At 39.8% G+C, this 12,739-nt stretch overlaps 1 protein-coding gene across 2 annotated transcripts in view; it reads left to right on the plus strand.

The window, feature by feature from the left end:
- The first annotated feature begins 3,162 nt into the window (after window positions 1-3,162).
- The window catches only part of CNTNAP5 (contactin associated protein family member 5), a 1,047,625-nt gene continuing 1,038,048 nt past the window's right edge, over window positions 3,163-12,739 (plus strand). For both annotated transcript variants that reach the window (XM_055572939.1, XM_055572940.1), the window contains exon 1: window positions 3,163-3,244. In XM_055572939.1, coding sequence (XP_055428914.1) covers window positions 3,163-3,244 — 82 coding nt within the window. The remainder of the gene's footprint in view (window positions 3,245-12,739) is intronic.

Below are 12,739 nucleotides of genomic sequence, written 5' to 3' on the forward strand. Positions count from 1 at the left end.
AAGAACAGCTGTTTATCCCTGCTACATCCAGAGCTGCCGTATTCTTACTGAAATGTTAACAAATCTTAGACAAATGTCTGCTGTTTAAGGCTCAAATTTGTTCTGAGAACAGGTGTGTTTGAAAGAGAGAAAAAAAGCTACAACTGTAAATAGGATTTAAAATGAGGTGCAATTTATATACTATACACTAAGTCTGCATATGGACAATTAAATGCAGAGTTCCAATATTTACTAATAACTTGAAGATCATTCACAGTTTCAGGGCTTCATGTAAAAATTTTCCCTGATTGCCTTTCAGTGTATATTCCAAGCATATTTTATTGACACAGATAGATTTCAGTCATGCTGTCAGAAAGTGGAGCAACATCTTCCATAACTTTTGAAACATTTAACTATTTTTGGAGAGGTGTAGAAGGTAGGAGAGGTATAGAGGTGTAGTGGAGCATTAAACTCAGTGAACAAAGACCTGTGTTCTCTGGTAGTATTTTCTCATTTATAAAAAGAGAGGTCTCGAAATGTTGGTAAAGATGTAGAGCTGGGTAAATCTCACTCACTGCTGGTGGGGAGGAGGGTAAGAATTGGTAACATTTAAAAAAACAATTAGCAATACCTACTAAAATTGAAGATAAGCATTTCCTACAACCCAGAAATCTTACTTTTAAGCACATAATTGAGAAATACTAAGAGACCAGTACAAGATTGTATAGTTTATATTGAAAAAAATCTGGAAATAATCTGTAGATTCATAAACAGATAAGTTAAAGAATAAATTGTGGCATGTTTGCCAAATAAAATATAATATAGCAGTTGAAATAATTATAACTACTTGTATTGAAATGTATACATTAAATATATATGAACATATATATGTATATACATATATAAAATTTGAGTTGAGTAAATTGCAGGGTACAAAATGGAAAAGTATGATGCCATTTATGTATTGGCTAAAGACAATCTAAGTAGTACTATATATTGTTCAGCAATGTAAATATGTTTTCTAAAATATAAAAACAGTGAACAGGAAAGGAAGTGTTTACTTCTAAATATGGGATCAGGCAAGAATACAAAAGGGACTTAAAATATATTTTTACCATTTTATTTATTTTAAAGTCATATAAATATTAAAGAACATGCAAATCTGGACAATAGTTCCTAGTTTTTCTAGACTATAGTATGCTTAAGCTAGGCACATAGGTGTTTTTAAACCTGGAATCCTGGATTTCAATAGGAGAAGGCAAACCCATGCTTCTAGACTTGGAAACCCAGCCCCCTCCTCACTCAGACCCCTGCCAACTGAGCAGCTTCTTGGATCTCTTCCACTTTGGTATTTTGTGATCTCCTGGTCATGGCCTTTATCTGGAAAACTGCAGCCTGTCCTGGAGAAGTATTCTGGTTGTCCAAAAATCTAGAAACTAACACAATTATTTTCAGGTTTCAGAAGCTTAGAGACAAGAGGATCATTTACTTACAAATGAGAGGACCTCGGAATTCTTCTCGCTCTAATAAAATAAGGGTGTCACTAACCCAATTCTCATTCAACTATAGGTTAATATTCCAATGATGTGAGTCCAGCTCTAACCAAAAGCACAAGGCTAACTTCAGGATTCATGCAGAAGCTGCTTGAGTCTCAGCTCAACCTGCTGTAGCTGTGCAGCTGGCAGCTGAGGACCAAGGGTTGTCAGGAATCAACAGTGTAACATAAGTCTGCATATTTGTTACTGCTGAGGGAAATGGTGGGGGAGGGGGAGGAAAAAGGAGACATCAACTTCCCCTGAAGTGACTCCATCCCTAATGTGATTATAAGCTCAAGTAGAAATCATTATGGCTCCTCATTTTGTTAAGGTTTGACAGTTTTCTGACGGCTTCCAATAAAAACAAAATAAGCTGATTTATGGTCAAGCAGGAGAAATCCCAGTTGTAAACTAGAAGTCAAAGATAAAACCAGGGTTTCTAATAGGGGGCCTTTAGGAAGAAACCAAAACTACGTTTTATTTTCACATCTTTTTAAATTTAAATCCCATCCATTGAAGCTTTAAGATCTAGAATCCTATGAGTCAACTAGGACCCCCACCCTGACTCTCATCTACCACGCCCGATCTGTCTTCCCCTCTCTCTCAGATGCCAGGAACCTCCTGGGCTCCGGAACCGAAATCACCAAACACCTTGCGGTACTTGCCCAAAGCTACGTGCCAACAGCGATGAGGGAGACGCAGACCTGGTCCGCCGTCAAAGGATGAGCCACGGGAGATGGGAGCTGGGTGCGGGGTTGGGACCACGTTAAACCGCTATATCAGAAATCCCAATATTACCAATGCCAGTCAGCCTTCCATTCTAGAGAACAAACCCGGGGCAAATTCAATCGCGTAATTCAATAATTCAAGTCTTCCCTCGCCTCTTAAAAAAAAAGAAAAGAAAACCATCTCGTTGTCAAGCTTTCCAAAGGAAATTCCCTCTTGCTAATGCGTTCTGTCTTCCAACTCCTGTTAGTATCCCTTTAGCATCGTTCTTCGAAAACCTGGTTTAAATTTCAATGCTTTTAAGCATCCCCCACATTGGGGGGCAGGGAAGGAGGGGAACCAGAGAGACCGAGGCAGAGATGGAGATGTGCGGTCCCTCCCCGGTCCCCTCCAGGTAGCCTGCGCGCACCAAGGCGGCGGGCGGTCGGGGTGGAACGCGCCGAAGCGGGGTGAAGACCCGCCCAGCCAGGCTTCTCTTATAGGAGAGAGCCGGGCGGGCCTGGCCGGGGGCGGCGCCGCGCGCCCCATTCGCCTATAAGGAGCTGTCCGCCGCCCGGGTGCTGATTCCAGCTCTAGTGGCTAGCGAGGTGCGTTCGGCTGTCCAGCGAGCTCGGCGCCTGCTGTGGCTTTGGGTCGGGTTTGCACCTTTAAGAACGGGGGACGAGGAGGAAGAGGCGAGCGAGGAAGGGAAGTGCAAGCCAGCGGCAGTTGCGGGGACAGTAGCTCCATCTGCACCTCCAGAGAAACCCCCGCCACGGTTTCAGTAGAGCGTTTGGACAAGGGATGGAGTGAAGCCGCGAGTGCCTCTCCACGGGGGGGTGGGTGGGGGTCAGACTGTGCAGAGGAGGAGAGAGAGAGAGAAGCCGCGGCTGGAGCCTGCGAATTTGGAATGCGATTGGGAGGGACCTCTTACTCGGGGGAAATGGATTCTGGACCACGGCTGACCAGCGTTTTCACTTTGTTCTTTTCCGGCTTGTGGCATTTAGGATTAACAGCGGCAAACTGTGAGTATCAGGAGCTTGGGGCGAGTAGGTGAGGTGGGAGACCCTGACGTTTGGAAAGACACTCAACTGTCCAAGCGTGTTCAATTGTGTCTGCTCTGAGCAAAGGAAAGGGGGGAAATGCTGATTGGTGTGTTTCTATCGCTCTAACCATCCCAAAAGTTAGCAGAGCTCGAAGGAGCCAGCCCCTCTGGATTTTCTGCCCTTCTTCCCGAATCGGAGAGTTCGGGGGAGAAGGGAAGATTTTCTTACCTCAGCCTCCCGCCAGCTCCGCGTTCTCTACCTGCCTGATCTTAGCAGAGCTTCTCCCGGGAAGGGTCCCCGATTCTGGCTGTAGGAATGGGGGCTGATCTTCCAGACACAGAGATGCTCCCAGCCACTGCACTCAGTGACAGCGGTTCCTTTCTGAATGCGGCTGCCTCGCTCCGATTTGCAGTATGCCCTGTACCTCCCTATCCATGGCTTTCAGCTCTCCCCTAGGCAGAAGGCTCCAGTTGGGATACCTTGCAACCAATGGTCATCTGTTTAATAGGGTTGGGAGTTTTGGCCTAAAAGTCATGGGCCGATGTAGTCGAACGACAAGATCAATGGCTGCCCCTGTTATAGGAGAAAGAGCTTTGATGCACACTCCACCCCCAAAATCTTTGTGCCAAAGAACACATAATGAGTATGCACTAAGTGTACACTCTGCCATCCAAGCTCTAACCTCGGCAAGTGCGGGGCATTTAATTTAATAGGCAGGAAAGCTGGACACCTGGGGATCCGCCACCTGCACTGGGTATTTAAAGAACCCAGTTCGTCAAACTTGAATAAATTGCTGGAGCCATCAGAGATGCAAGTTCAATTGCTCAACTGCTTCTCTAGGCAGAGAAAGGGAAGTTTTTCCAGCTCTGGAAACTCCTAAATGAAGAAACAATGCAATTAAGCCATCTGTGTGGTTTCCAAAGATGGTTTATTAAGTTTCCTCAAGGTTCTGGGTTTCCTGCGTTATCTACTAACTTCATCATGAACCTCAGTAATATCTAACCAAATTCGAACTGTTCTGATACTTTTTTCTTATTTTTTTGGTGTGAACCATCACTGTTGGAGAAGAGTAGGAAGGCCACTTACTACTTACAAGTTTCTCTACCTCACTTTCCACCTTCCTTAATCCAAAAGGTCCTTAAGAAAGAGATACTCAGTACCTCAAGGGGAAACAATTGGAAAATGTTTACTGATAATGATCTAAATCTGACCCAGTGCTCCTATCTGTGATTGGAAGTTTTGGGGATCTGAAATTGATAGTTAGTGGAAATGGGTTATAAAGATTTTTATTAAAGTCTGTATTTTAAAGGTATGCTGAAGAGGTCAGCCTCCTTAAAGGGGAGGAACCAAAAGGGCTTAGTTCAGAAATTATTTCAGAGAATAGGTAAGGACAGGATGAAATCTAATATTTCTCTCCTCTTTCTCCTCCTCTTCTCCCCACATCCTCCTGCTTCTCCCCCTCTTTTTTTTTTTTTTTCTTTTGTAAGTAAAATTGTTCCCATGGTGCTGTAGAAAAACATCTAAGTGGTTCAGTAAGAGGAAGTTAGGCATGGTGCTTTCTTTTTCTAACTCCTAGAACACTAGAGGTCAGTATTGTCCTAATGATGCAAAGGTGTGGCAGTAAAACAGCTGTGCTTTTCCTCTAGCACATACACTTATCTGAAAACAGTTAATATTTTGAAGATCTATGAAGAAAAAATGAGGAATAAGGGTGAAATAAATAGAACATGCTCTATAGGAATATGGTTTTGGCTTCCTTACATAGCATCTTAAGAGCAAGGAAAAAAAAAAAAAACAACAACAAAAAAAAACAATAGGATGAGTTTTTCTCTAAATTAACTGAATTATAGTTAATGTTACAATAATGTTTATAAAACCTAAATGGTATAAGCTTAAGGCTCATGCTTATCATTACTGATGCAGCAATAAAGCTAATTCTAGGCATTTAAAATAAAACCTTGTGATAATGAGCTTTAGTATTTCATCACTGACAGTGTAATTTCCCTATTTCCAATCAGCATTTCAGTTGAATGCATGCTGCTTGCTAAATATATGGGGGTCAGTGTTCTTAAACAGTATTGTTAAATGTTTTTTATTTTTCTAAACAAAATGTATTAATTCAGTGAACAATAGAATAGCAGCAGAAAATTACTTTGAATTCAGTTCTGGTGGTCTTCCAAACCTGTGATGCAGAACCTCCAAGGAAAAAAAATAAATAAATAACATTCCACAATTCTTCCAGACTTCTGTTGTCCACATACTTAATCCATTTTTTATAGTGCTTTTGTTTATTTTTTAGCTACAACACATTAGCATTTATATGCATATTTTGACAAAGACAAATCTTTAAAATTGTCAATTTTTGTAAATTTATAGATAATTTGGAGGATTTTCCCCTAGGATTATTATTTCTATATTTTGAAATAATACTTCAAGTCATTTGTGACAGTACTCTTGGAAATGGATTGTTTACCCAAGATGCTCCATGGTATACTTGTGAACTTTGTTCAACTAAAAATAACTTTTGTTTCTAATCTTCTGGCAACAATTTATTATTGTTAGTGCTGTTTGTGTGTGTTTAATTTTCTCATAATCTGACCAAAACTTGGGCATTTAGCTACAAAGGAAAAATGAATTCTTGCCCAATTATAGGTCTTCTAAGTTTCTAATTAAACAAAATTAAAATAAAGTCAGGTTAGAAGGCCAGCTACAGTATAGATAATATGAATCTGTGCAGAGAACGTAATTACCAACCAGTAATAAAAACTCTGGAAATTCCCCCATTTCGGATTTTCAGGATATTAAACAGCTACATTACTTCCTTTGGGTTTACCTTGAGGGAATTAGTTAATTTCAAATGTAGATATGATAGGCCGGTGTTAAATGAAAAAAACGTTTTACATATGATATCAGCTCCTTTGACATAAGAAGAAATGACGAGACTTGATAGTTGGTTAGAGTGAAACTAGGTTTTTGAAATGATAGGAGTTCTAGCCCTAATTATGCCACAGCTAAGATGCCAAACACCCATCAGGTGATGCATCATTTCTGTTCTCACAGCTCAGGTATAAAATAGCAACTGAGGTATGTATCTACTCCCAAATAGAATAGCAGCTCAAATTTTACAGAGGCATATTAAAAGACATGCTTGCATTCAGAAGACAAGAGGAATGCAGGGGACACTTTTAGGGTCACTGTTCACTTTATTTTACAATAATTGGATATTATTTGATTATAAAGAGCCTTAATTCTGACCAGTCACTTGAATGATCTCTAAGCATCTTTTCTCTTTGTTGCTACATATTAGGTCCACACAGATAACAGCCAGGAGAGAGAAATCGAAAACTCTTTACTCCTTTCATCACAGGCAGAACTTTATCAAAAATATAGGAAGATGTCAATCATATTCCTAAAGATCTTCAAATAAAGAGACGCACTGTACCTTGAGTTTTCTGAAGCTTATGCACAAACCCAATCAATACATAATATTATAAATAAACAAAGACTAGATTCTTTTTAGCAGGAAAGTGTTTGCCATTTACTTTTTTGTGGCATTTACATTGCAGTCATCAGAAGTGAAAGAAACATTATATTGCTCACTTGCAAGAGTCCTGAAGATTTTCCTATGGTTGAATGGGCTGGTCTTTGACTATCCAGATGAATTCTTTTCCCTTTCTCTTCACATAGTTCCCGTCTCCAACCCAGGTTCATATTTCCACAACTGGAAAACAGAAAACCTGAACTAGCAATTATCATACAAGGGTATACACTTTAAAAAAAAGTCAGTTTCTGTAAGAATCATCCTAACTCACCCCCATGTCTTATTCTCATTCTAATGACTGACTGACTGTCTTCTAAATTGCAGTTTTCTTTTCCCAGCTTCTCTTGCCTTTCCTTTCTTTAATGGGACCCAGTTTTCCTTTACTAGATTGCTTTATTTTTCAGTGTGTACCCATTTGTTACAAAACAAAATAATGTGATATCATTAAAAATGTTCCTAAAACTTTTGCTTTAGTTGGTGAACAAAAAGCTCTTTATCTTGTATGCCAGAACTCTGCTGAAATATGACCTATATATACAAGCCTAATTATCCTTGTCATGTAGGACAGTGGGGAGATGGTCTAGTTACCTGAAAGGTTAGAGTACAAAAATCATTCACTCAAAAAGGCTTTATTTTGAAGTTTCAGGATTCTCATTAGACACTTCTGGGATGATAGTACTCAAAACTGTTAAGCAATTATACTTAGAATAACAACATAATAGAGGTTTAATTCCTACTAGCTGCAAGCTGCTATGGACTTAGTATCTCTCAATCCATGTGCAATTTGGCAAGGAAGCACAGCTAGGTAGACTTTATTAAATCCAGTTTACAGATGAGTAAATTTAAGGTTAATAGATGTTAATAATTTTCCCAAGATCATAAATTCAAGGAATGAAAAAAAATCAGAAACTGGACCTGTATCTATCTATCTCCAAAGATCAGACTCTTTACAAGATATGAAAGTAATCCTCATGCATTCTGATGGGGTCTGTGTGTGTGCATCTGAAGAAAGTTGCCTTGGAATCTCTGTAGTTATTCTCTGCAGCTCTATTCATAACAAAGGCTGTGGAGGCAGCTCTTTCCACCAGAACCAGCTCCTGAGCTTTACCTTAATCTACATTTGATGCAAGATGCCAGACACTGCAATAGTCAAAGATTGGAAACCTTATATCTGGATGAACACCAGATGTTCTGTTTTTCTTTTACAAGTTTCAGTTCAAAACTCGATAAGGAAAGGATATAGCCTTGAAGATGTGACGTGTGTGCAAACACACATACATACACAATACCATAAAAAGGTACCTCTGTTGGTATCATGTCTTGTAAGTCAATAGATGTCAGACAAAACTATTAATTAAATAGCAGGTATAAGCTTCCTTTCTCAGCATTGGGCTGGTCCTGAACAGGCTCTGCCTAATACTATAAATTTCATCCAAATTACTCCTCCCATATTGTCTAATTTCCAGTTTCTGGAATTCCGTATTCTACAGACAAACCATGCTTTCTCACGTTTTCTTGTATTTATTGGCATATGTCTGTCTACTCGGTTTATAATGTCCTTTCACACTTTCTATCTTCTATCGCTTTCTCCATCTCCTCCCCCGGAAAACATACACACTTTCCCCAAGCTAGGTCAAATGTCCCTGTATATTATTACTGTACTTCCATAGCACTTCCAGTTCTTGTCTCCCCAACTAAATGTCCATTTCCCTGATTATCATATTTTATCTGAATATCTATAGTCAGTGCCTAAAATATATAGATGAGAGAAGAAATGAATGGGTTCCAACTAAAATTTTTCATTTCTAAACCAAGATTGTTCTATTGTCCCACTGCTAGAGTCTTTTGAAATGTATAGGTTTATGTTTGTTTGTTTGTTTTCAAATAAAAAGTATTACTTATTCTAGTTCGGGAAACGTTAAGAAGATGCTAGAATATGCAGCTTTTAAGTGAAAGAGCAGAAATTTAGATCATTTGGTTGGATTTGGAGCTGAAGAGTGGGCTTCTGCATTTACACAAAGCTGCACATTTCCATGAGTTCATTGCTGACATGATCCTATTTCTGTGTCAAATGGTTCTTTGTTCCTCAAAGAGAACATCTTCCCATTCTTTGACCTTAAAACCAAGTTTGAGGTAATTTTATTAACTTGATTTTGCAATTTCAATGAGTGTTTTCTATACAGTCTGAAAATACACAGATATATATTGATATAAAAATCCTTCTTCATAATTCAATGTTAAGTATAAAGAAGAAAAGTTTAGATTCTATTTAATGGAATCTAAAATCTTTCCAGTAGTTTTAGTTATAAACTACTGGAAAGATCTTATCTAATTACAAACCTACAATACTGCCCTGATAACATAATCCTGAGTCTCTGATGTCATCTTCTTATGCTGTGGTTGGGAGGAGATTTAAGTGTTAAGAGTCTGTGTATGTTACTCATTTGAAAAATTTTGTTGAAGAAATGAGTCCCAACAAAAAGTTCTCTTTCTTAAAGTCAAGTTTTTCTAAGAAGCTGAAGGAATAAAGATGCATTAAAAGATAGAGTCCATGACCTCAAGGAACTTTAAACATGAGCAGCCAGCAAAATAAATCTTTAATCACATCAAAATGATAAATGCTATAACAAAGGTAAGCACAGGTGAGAATCTTAAACTGGCTGGGGCATCGATGCAGGCTGTCTGAGGGAAACAGAATGTAAGTCAAGACTTAGAGTCAGACTTCCCAGCTGGGAAAAGGAAGAGAGGTATTAGAGGCTTTGTGTGTTGTAGTGATTACTTGCACAAGTGACTCATAGGCCTACAGATAGAAGAAAAAACTGAACAAGTAGGTAAACATGGGAGTCTTTGATTTTTACTGTGAAAACTATAGAGGGTCATCAAAATATTTTGAAGATATAATTAAATAATACATAATCAGATTTTTGTGTTTAAAATATCACTGTATGAAGGAAAAATTAAAATGAGTGAAGGCTAGTCATAAGAAAACCAGTGAAGAGCTTATTATAATAACACAGGTGGTAATTAATAAGGGCCTAAGAAGGAAAGTTTCAGAACCTGCAAAGGTCATAAAGAATCAGAAAGAAAATCATGAGCCAAGTAATTTCAAAACCGTAGAATCTATGAGCTAGTAAACTCACAGAAGGCACAGATTTGTGGTTAAAATGTATTTTATTGCAGCTTCCATTGTTTTTGACAAATGAGAACTGTAGGTACTAGAAAAGGTGCTCAGTTCTCTGAAATGAAGTTCTTCTTGGGGAATACCAAGCGACCATATTCTGAGTGCAGTGTATTTCATATTTGCATGACACCATATAGCACATGCTGTCTGTATCCATCATCCTGATGCACATTGTAGTCTGTAAATTATGCTGGTTTTTGTCAGCAGACTGAGAACTAGTCATTAAGGAAGGAGCAATTAAACCTCAATCCCCCACCTTCTCATCCCCCTCTGGCAGGGAGGTAAACCAGGGATCATAACTGCTATCAGTGGCTGCTCTGGGGAAGGAGAAACCGGGGAAGCTGGGTGTGCCAGGTTGATTTGCCATCATTGGTAATTGATTTGCTGGCATAAATTCCACATCTCTACATTTCTAATTGCTTTTGTGCATATTCTGGGGGGTTGATTAATGCCATCTGTTCCTTGGATCAACTGAATTGATTGAGTTTTAAAGGATGACAACATCAATGTTGAAGATAGAAAGAAAGTGAAGGAAAATGCCAAAACATCCCTTGTGGTGTATATTATTTTTAACTATCCACCTTTGGAAGCAGATACATCCTTCTGAAGACATTCCGAGGCAAATAGCTGTCTAAAGAGATTTGCCTAACAGACAGATGCTTGTAGGTGTTAGTCTAGGCCACTGTTTGCTGAATATATACATTATGTCCCTTCTTCTCTGCCACCCTTCCTCCCTTCCCCACTCCTCTCTGTCATGCGGCTGCGTATTTTGGGTAATACCATTGGCTTTTCCCTGATTATGTTAAGATGTGAAAAGAGGGGAGAAAAACATCTGTTGCATTCTGATGCTGCCTTGTTAAATATGTAGGCACAGTCACCAAATGTGAAATCTGCCATCAAAGCCTATTCTAAGAGCAGTCCTGACAGAGATCTACCACCCACTGCACTTGGGAAAGCCCACTGAATTCCAATACCCCCACCCATCTGTCTGCAAACAACTCTTCTACTAACTCCATTGGTCCCTGAATCTGTAGATATGAAAGAAAGCCTTCTGATTCATAGGGAACCCTTAAGACACAGAGCCTCACTGGGAGAGAAAATATAAGAATTTAATCTGTACTGAACTCCACTTGACTAAGAGAAACAGAAGAAACATTTCTAGAAGAGATAGAGCCCAGTGTCTGAAGGAGGGGGAGAGGATGATCTGAGTTGGGGAAGGGAAAACAGGAAGAATGTTCAGAATGTCCAAGACAAGTGTCACCCACTTCCTGATTTTGCCCAGGCTGACCTGGGCAAGGGTGAAAGTGCTGCAGGTGGGCAATTGGGAGGTGGTTAAGGACAGTAGAAAGGGCACAGGTCCCACAGTTGTGGGTCGATGTGACTCTCACTCAGGATATCCTATGGATACTAACATGAGCCTGCAGGGTCAGTGTCAGTATAACATGAGTTACTCTGCATAAAACACACATGACTTGTTTTTATAATTACTAATGAATCCCAACATGGATTCTCTCAAAATCAGTTACAATAGTAATCGGGCAAAGGCAAGAACATTTCCATTCCCAAGCAAAGATGGAAGGGCTCACTCTCCCTTCATCGAAGAGCTGAGTAATTGCTGAGGCAAAGGGAAACTCGCTCTTATTTCTCTTGGATGTCAGAGGGACTGTGGGTAGAATTGGTCTCCACCTGACAGAGACCCAGGGCCACCTGGGTTCCACATGCTGCCTTGCTAAATATGTAGGCAGAGTCACCAAATGTGAAACCTCCCATCAAGGACTTTTCTGAGGGCAGTCCTGACAGAGATCTTCTACCCACTGCACTTGGGAAAGCCCACTTGGGCTCTTTCAAGGTGCAATCAGGTATGATCTCTGCTTCTGGGTTTTGGCCAGTGAAATGCTTACTACAAACCTCATTAAGGAAGTGGAGGAAAGAGCTGCCCCTAGAAAATAAAAGAGCACATTCCCTCCAGAAAACCCTGACAGAAGATGTCAGTATTAGGGCAGAAGCATCCTTGAACAGACCTTGAGAAAAAAATTAGTGAACATGAGCAGGAATATATGTAGTGTTCCTAGTAGCCTAAGCTCTCCATTTGCAGGAGACTTGAGCAGACGGAAGTTAAATCTGCAGGTCAGGAGAGCTGTACTTTCCTTCTGGCTACTGCTGAAGCCTCCTTTTGGTGAATCTTTAGTTCAAGTGTTCTGTCCTTGTAAATGTTGGGTTAAAATTGGGTGCTGCTACAACACCTGATGGATTATAAATGCTAATCCATCTTCAAGTGCATCATTCATTCATTCATTCAAAAGTACTTATGAAATGCCTACTGTGCATTTATTTCTCTGTATAGTCATGAAAGCCTATTGCTATTGAAAACCAGCTGATGGAGGGAGAATTGGATTGGTGTCCATATAACCCCAAAACAGCAACAACAAAAAATAACAGTATCTCTTCAAATCAAAGCCATGGCAGTGGGGTCCTCCACTCTAGTCTTGTTCAGTGTATTAAGCACCTCTCTTCTCTTCCTGGGTCTTTTCTCTCTGCTTCCTTATCTTCAGCATTTCTTCCCCTTCACTCTTAAGTTGCTACCTTTCCAATGCCCTTCCTTTCTTCCTTCCACCCTCCTTCCTCCCTTCCCCATATTCTTCTACCCCTATCCCTTCCTCTGTTCTCTATCCCTCTCTCCCCTTTCAGACTCCCTTCTTTCACTCTGCCTGTTTCATTTAAAGTTTAGTAAATGATTTTTTGGTTGTTTTAC

This window comes from Bubalus kerabau, chromosome 3, assembly GCF_029407905.1.
Source record: "Bubalus kerabau isolate K-KA32 ecotype Philippines breed swamp buffalo chromosome 3, PCC_UOA_SB_1v2, whole genome shotgun sequence".
Lineage (NCBI taxonomy): Eukaryota > Metazoa > Chordata > Mammalia > Artiodactyla > Bovidae > Bubalus > Bubalus kerabau.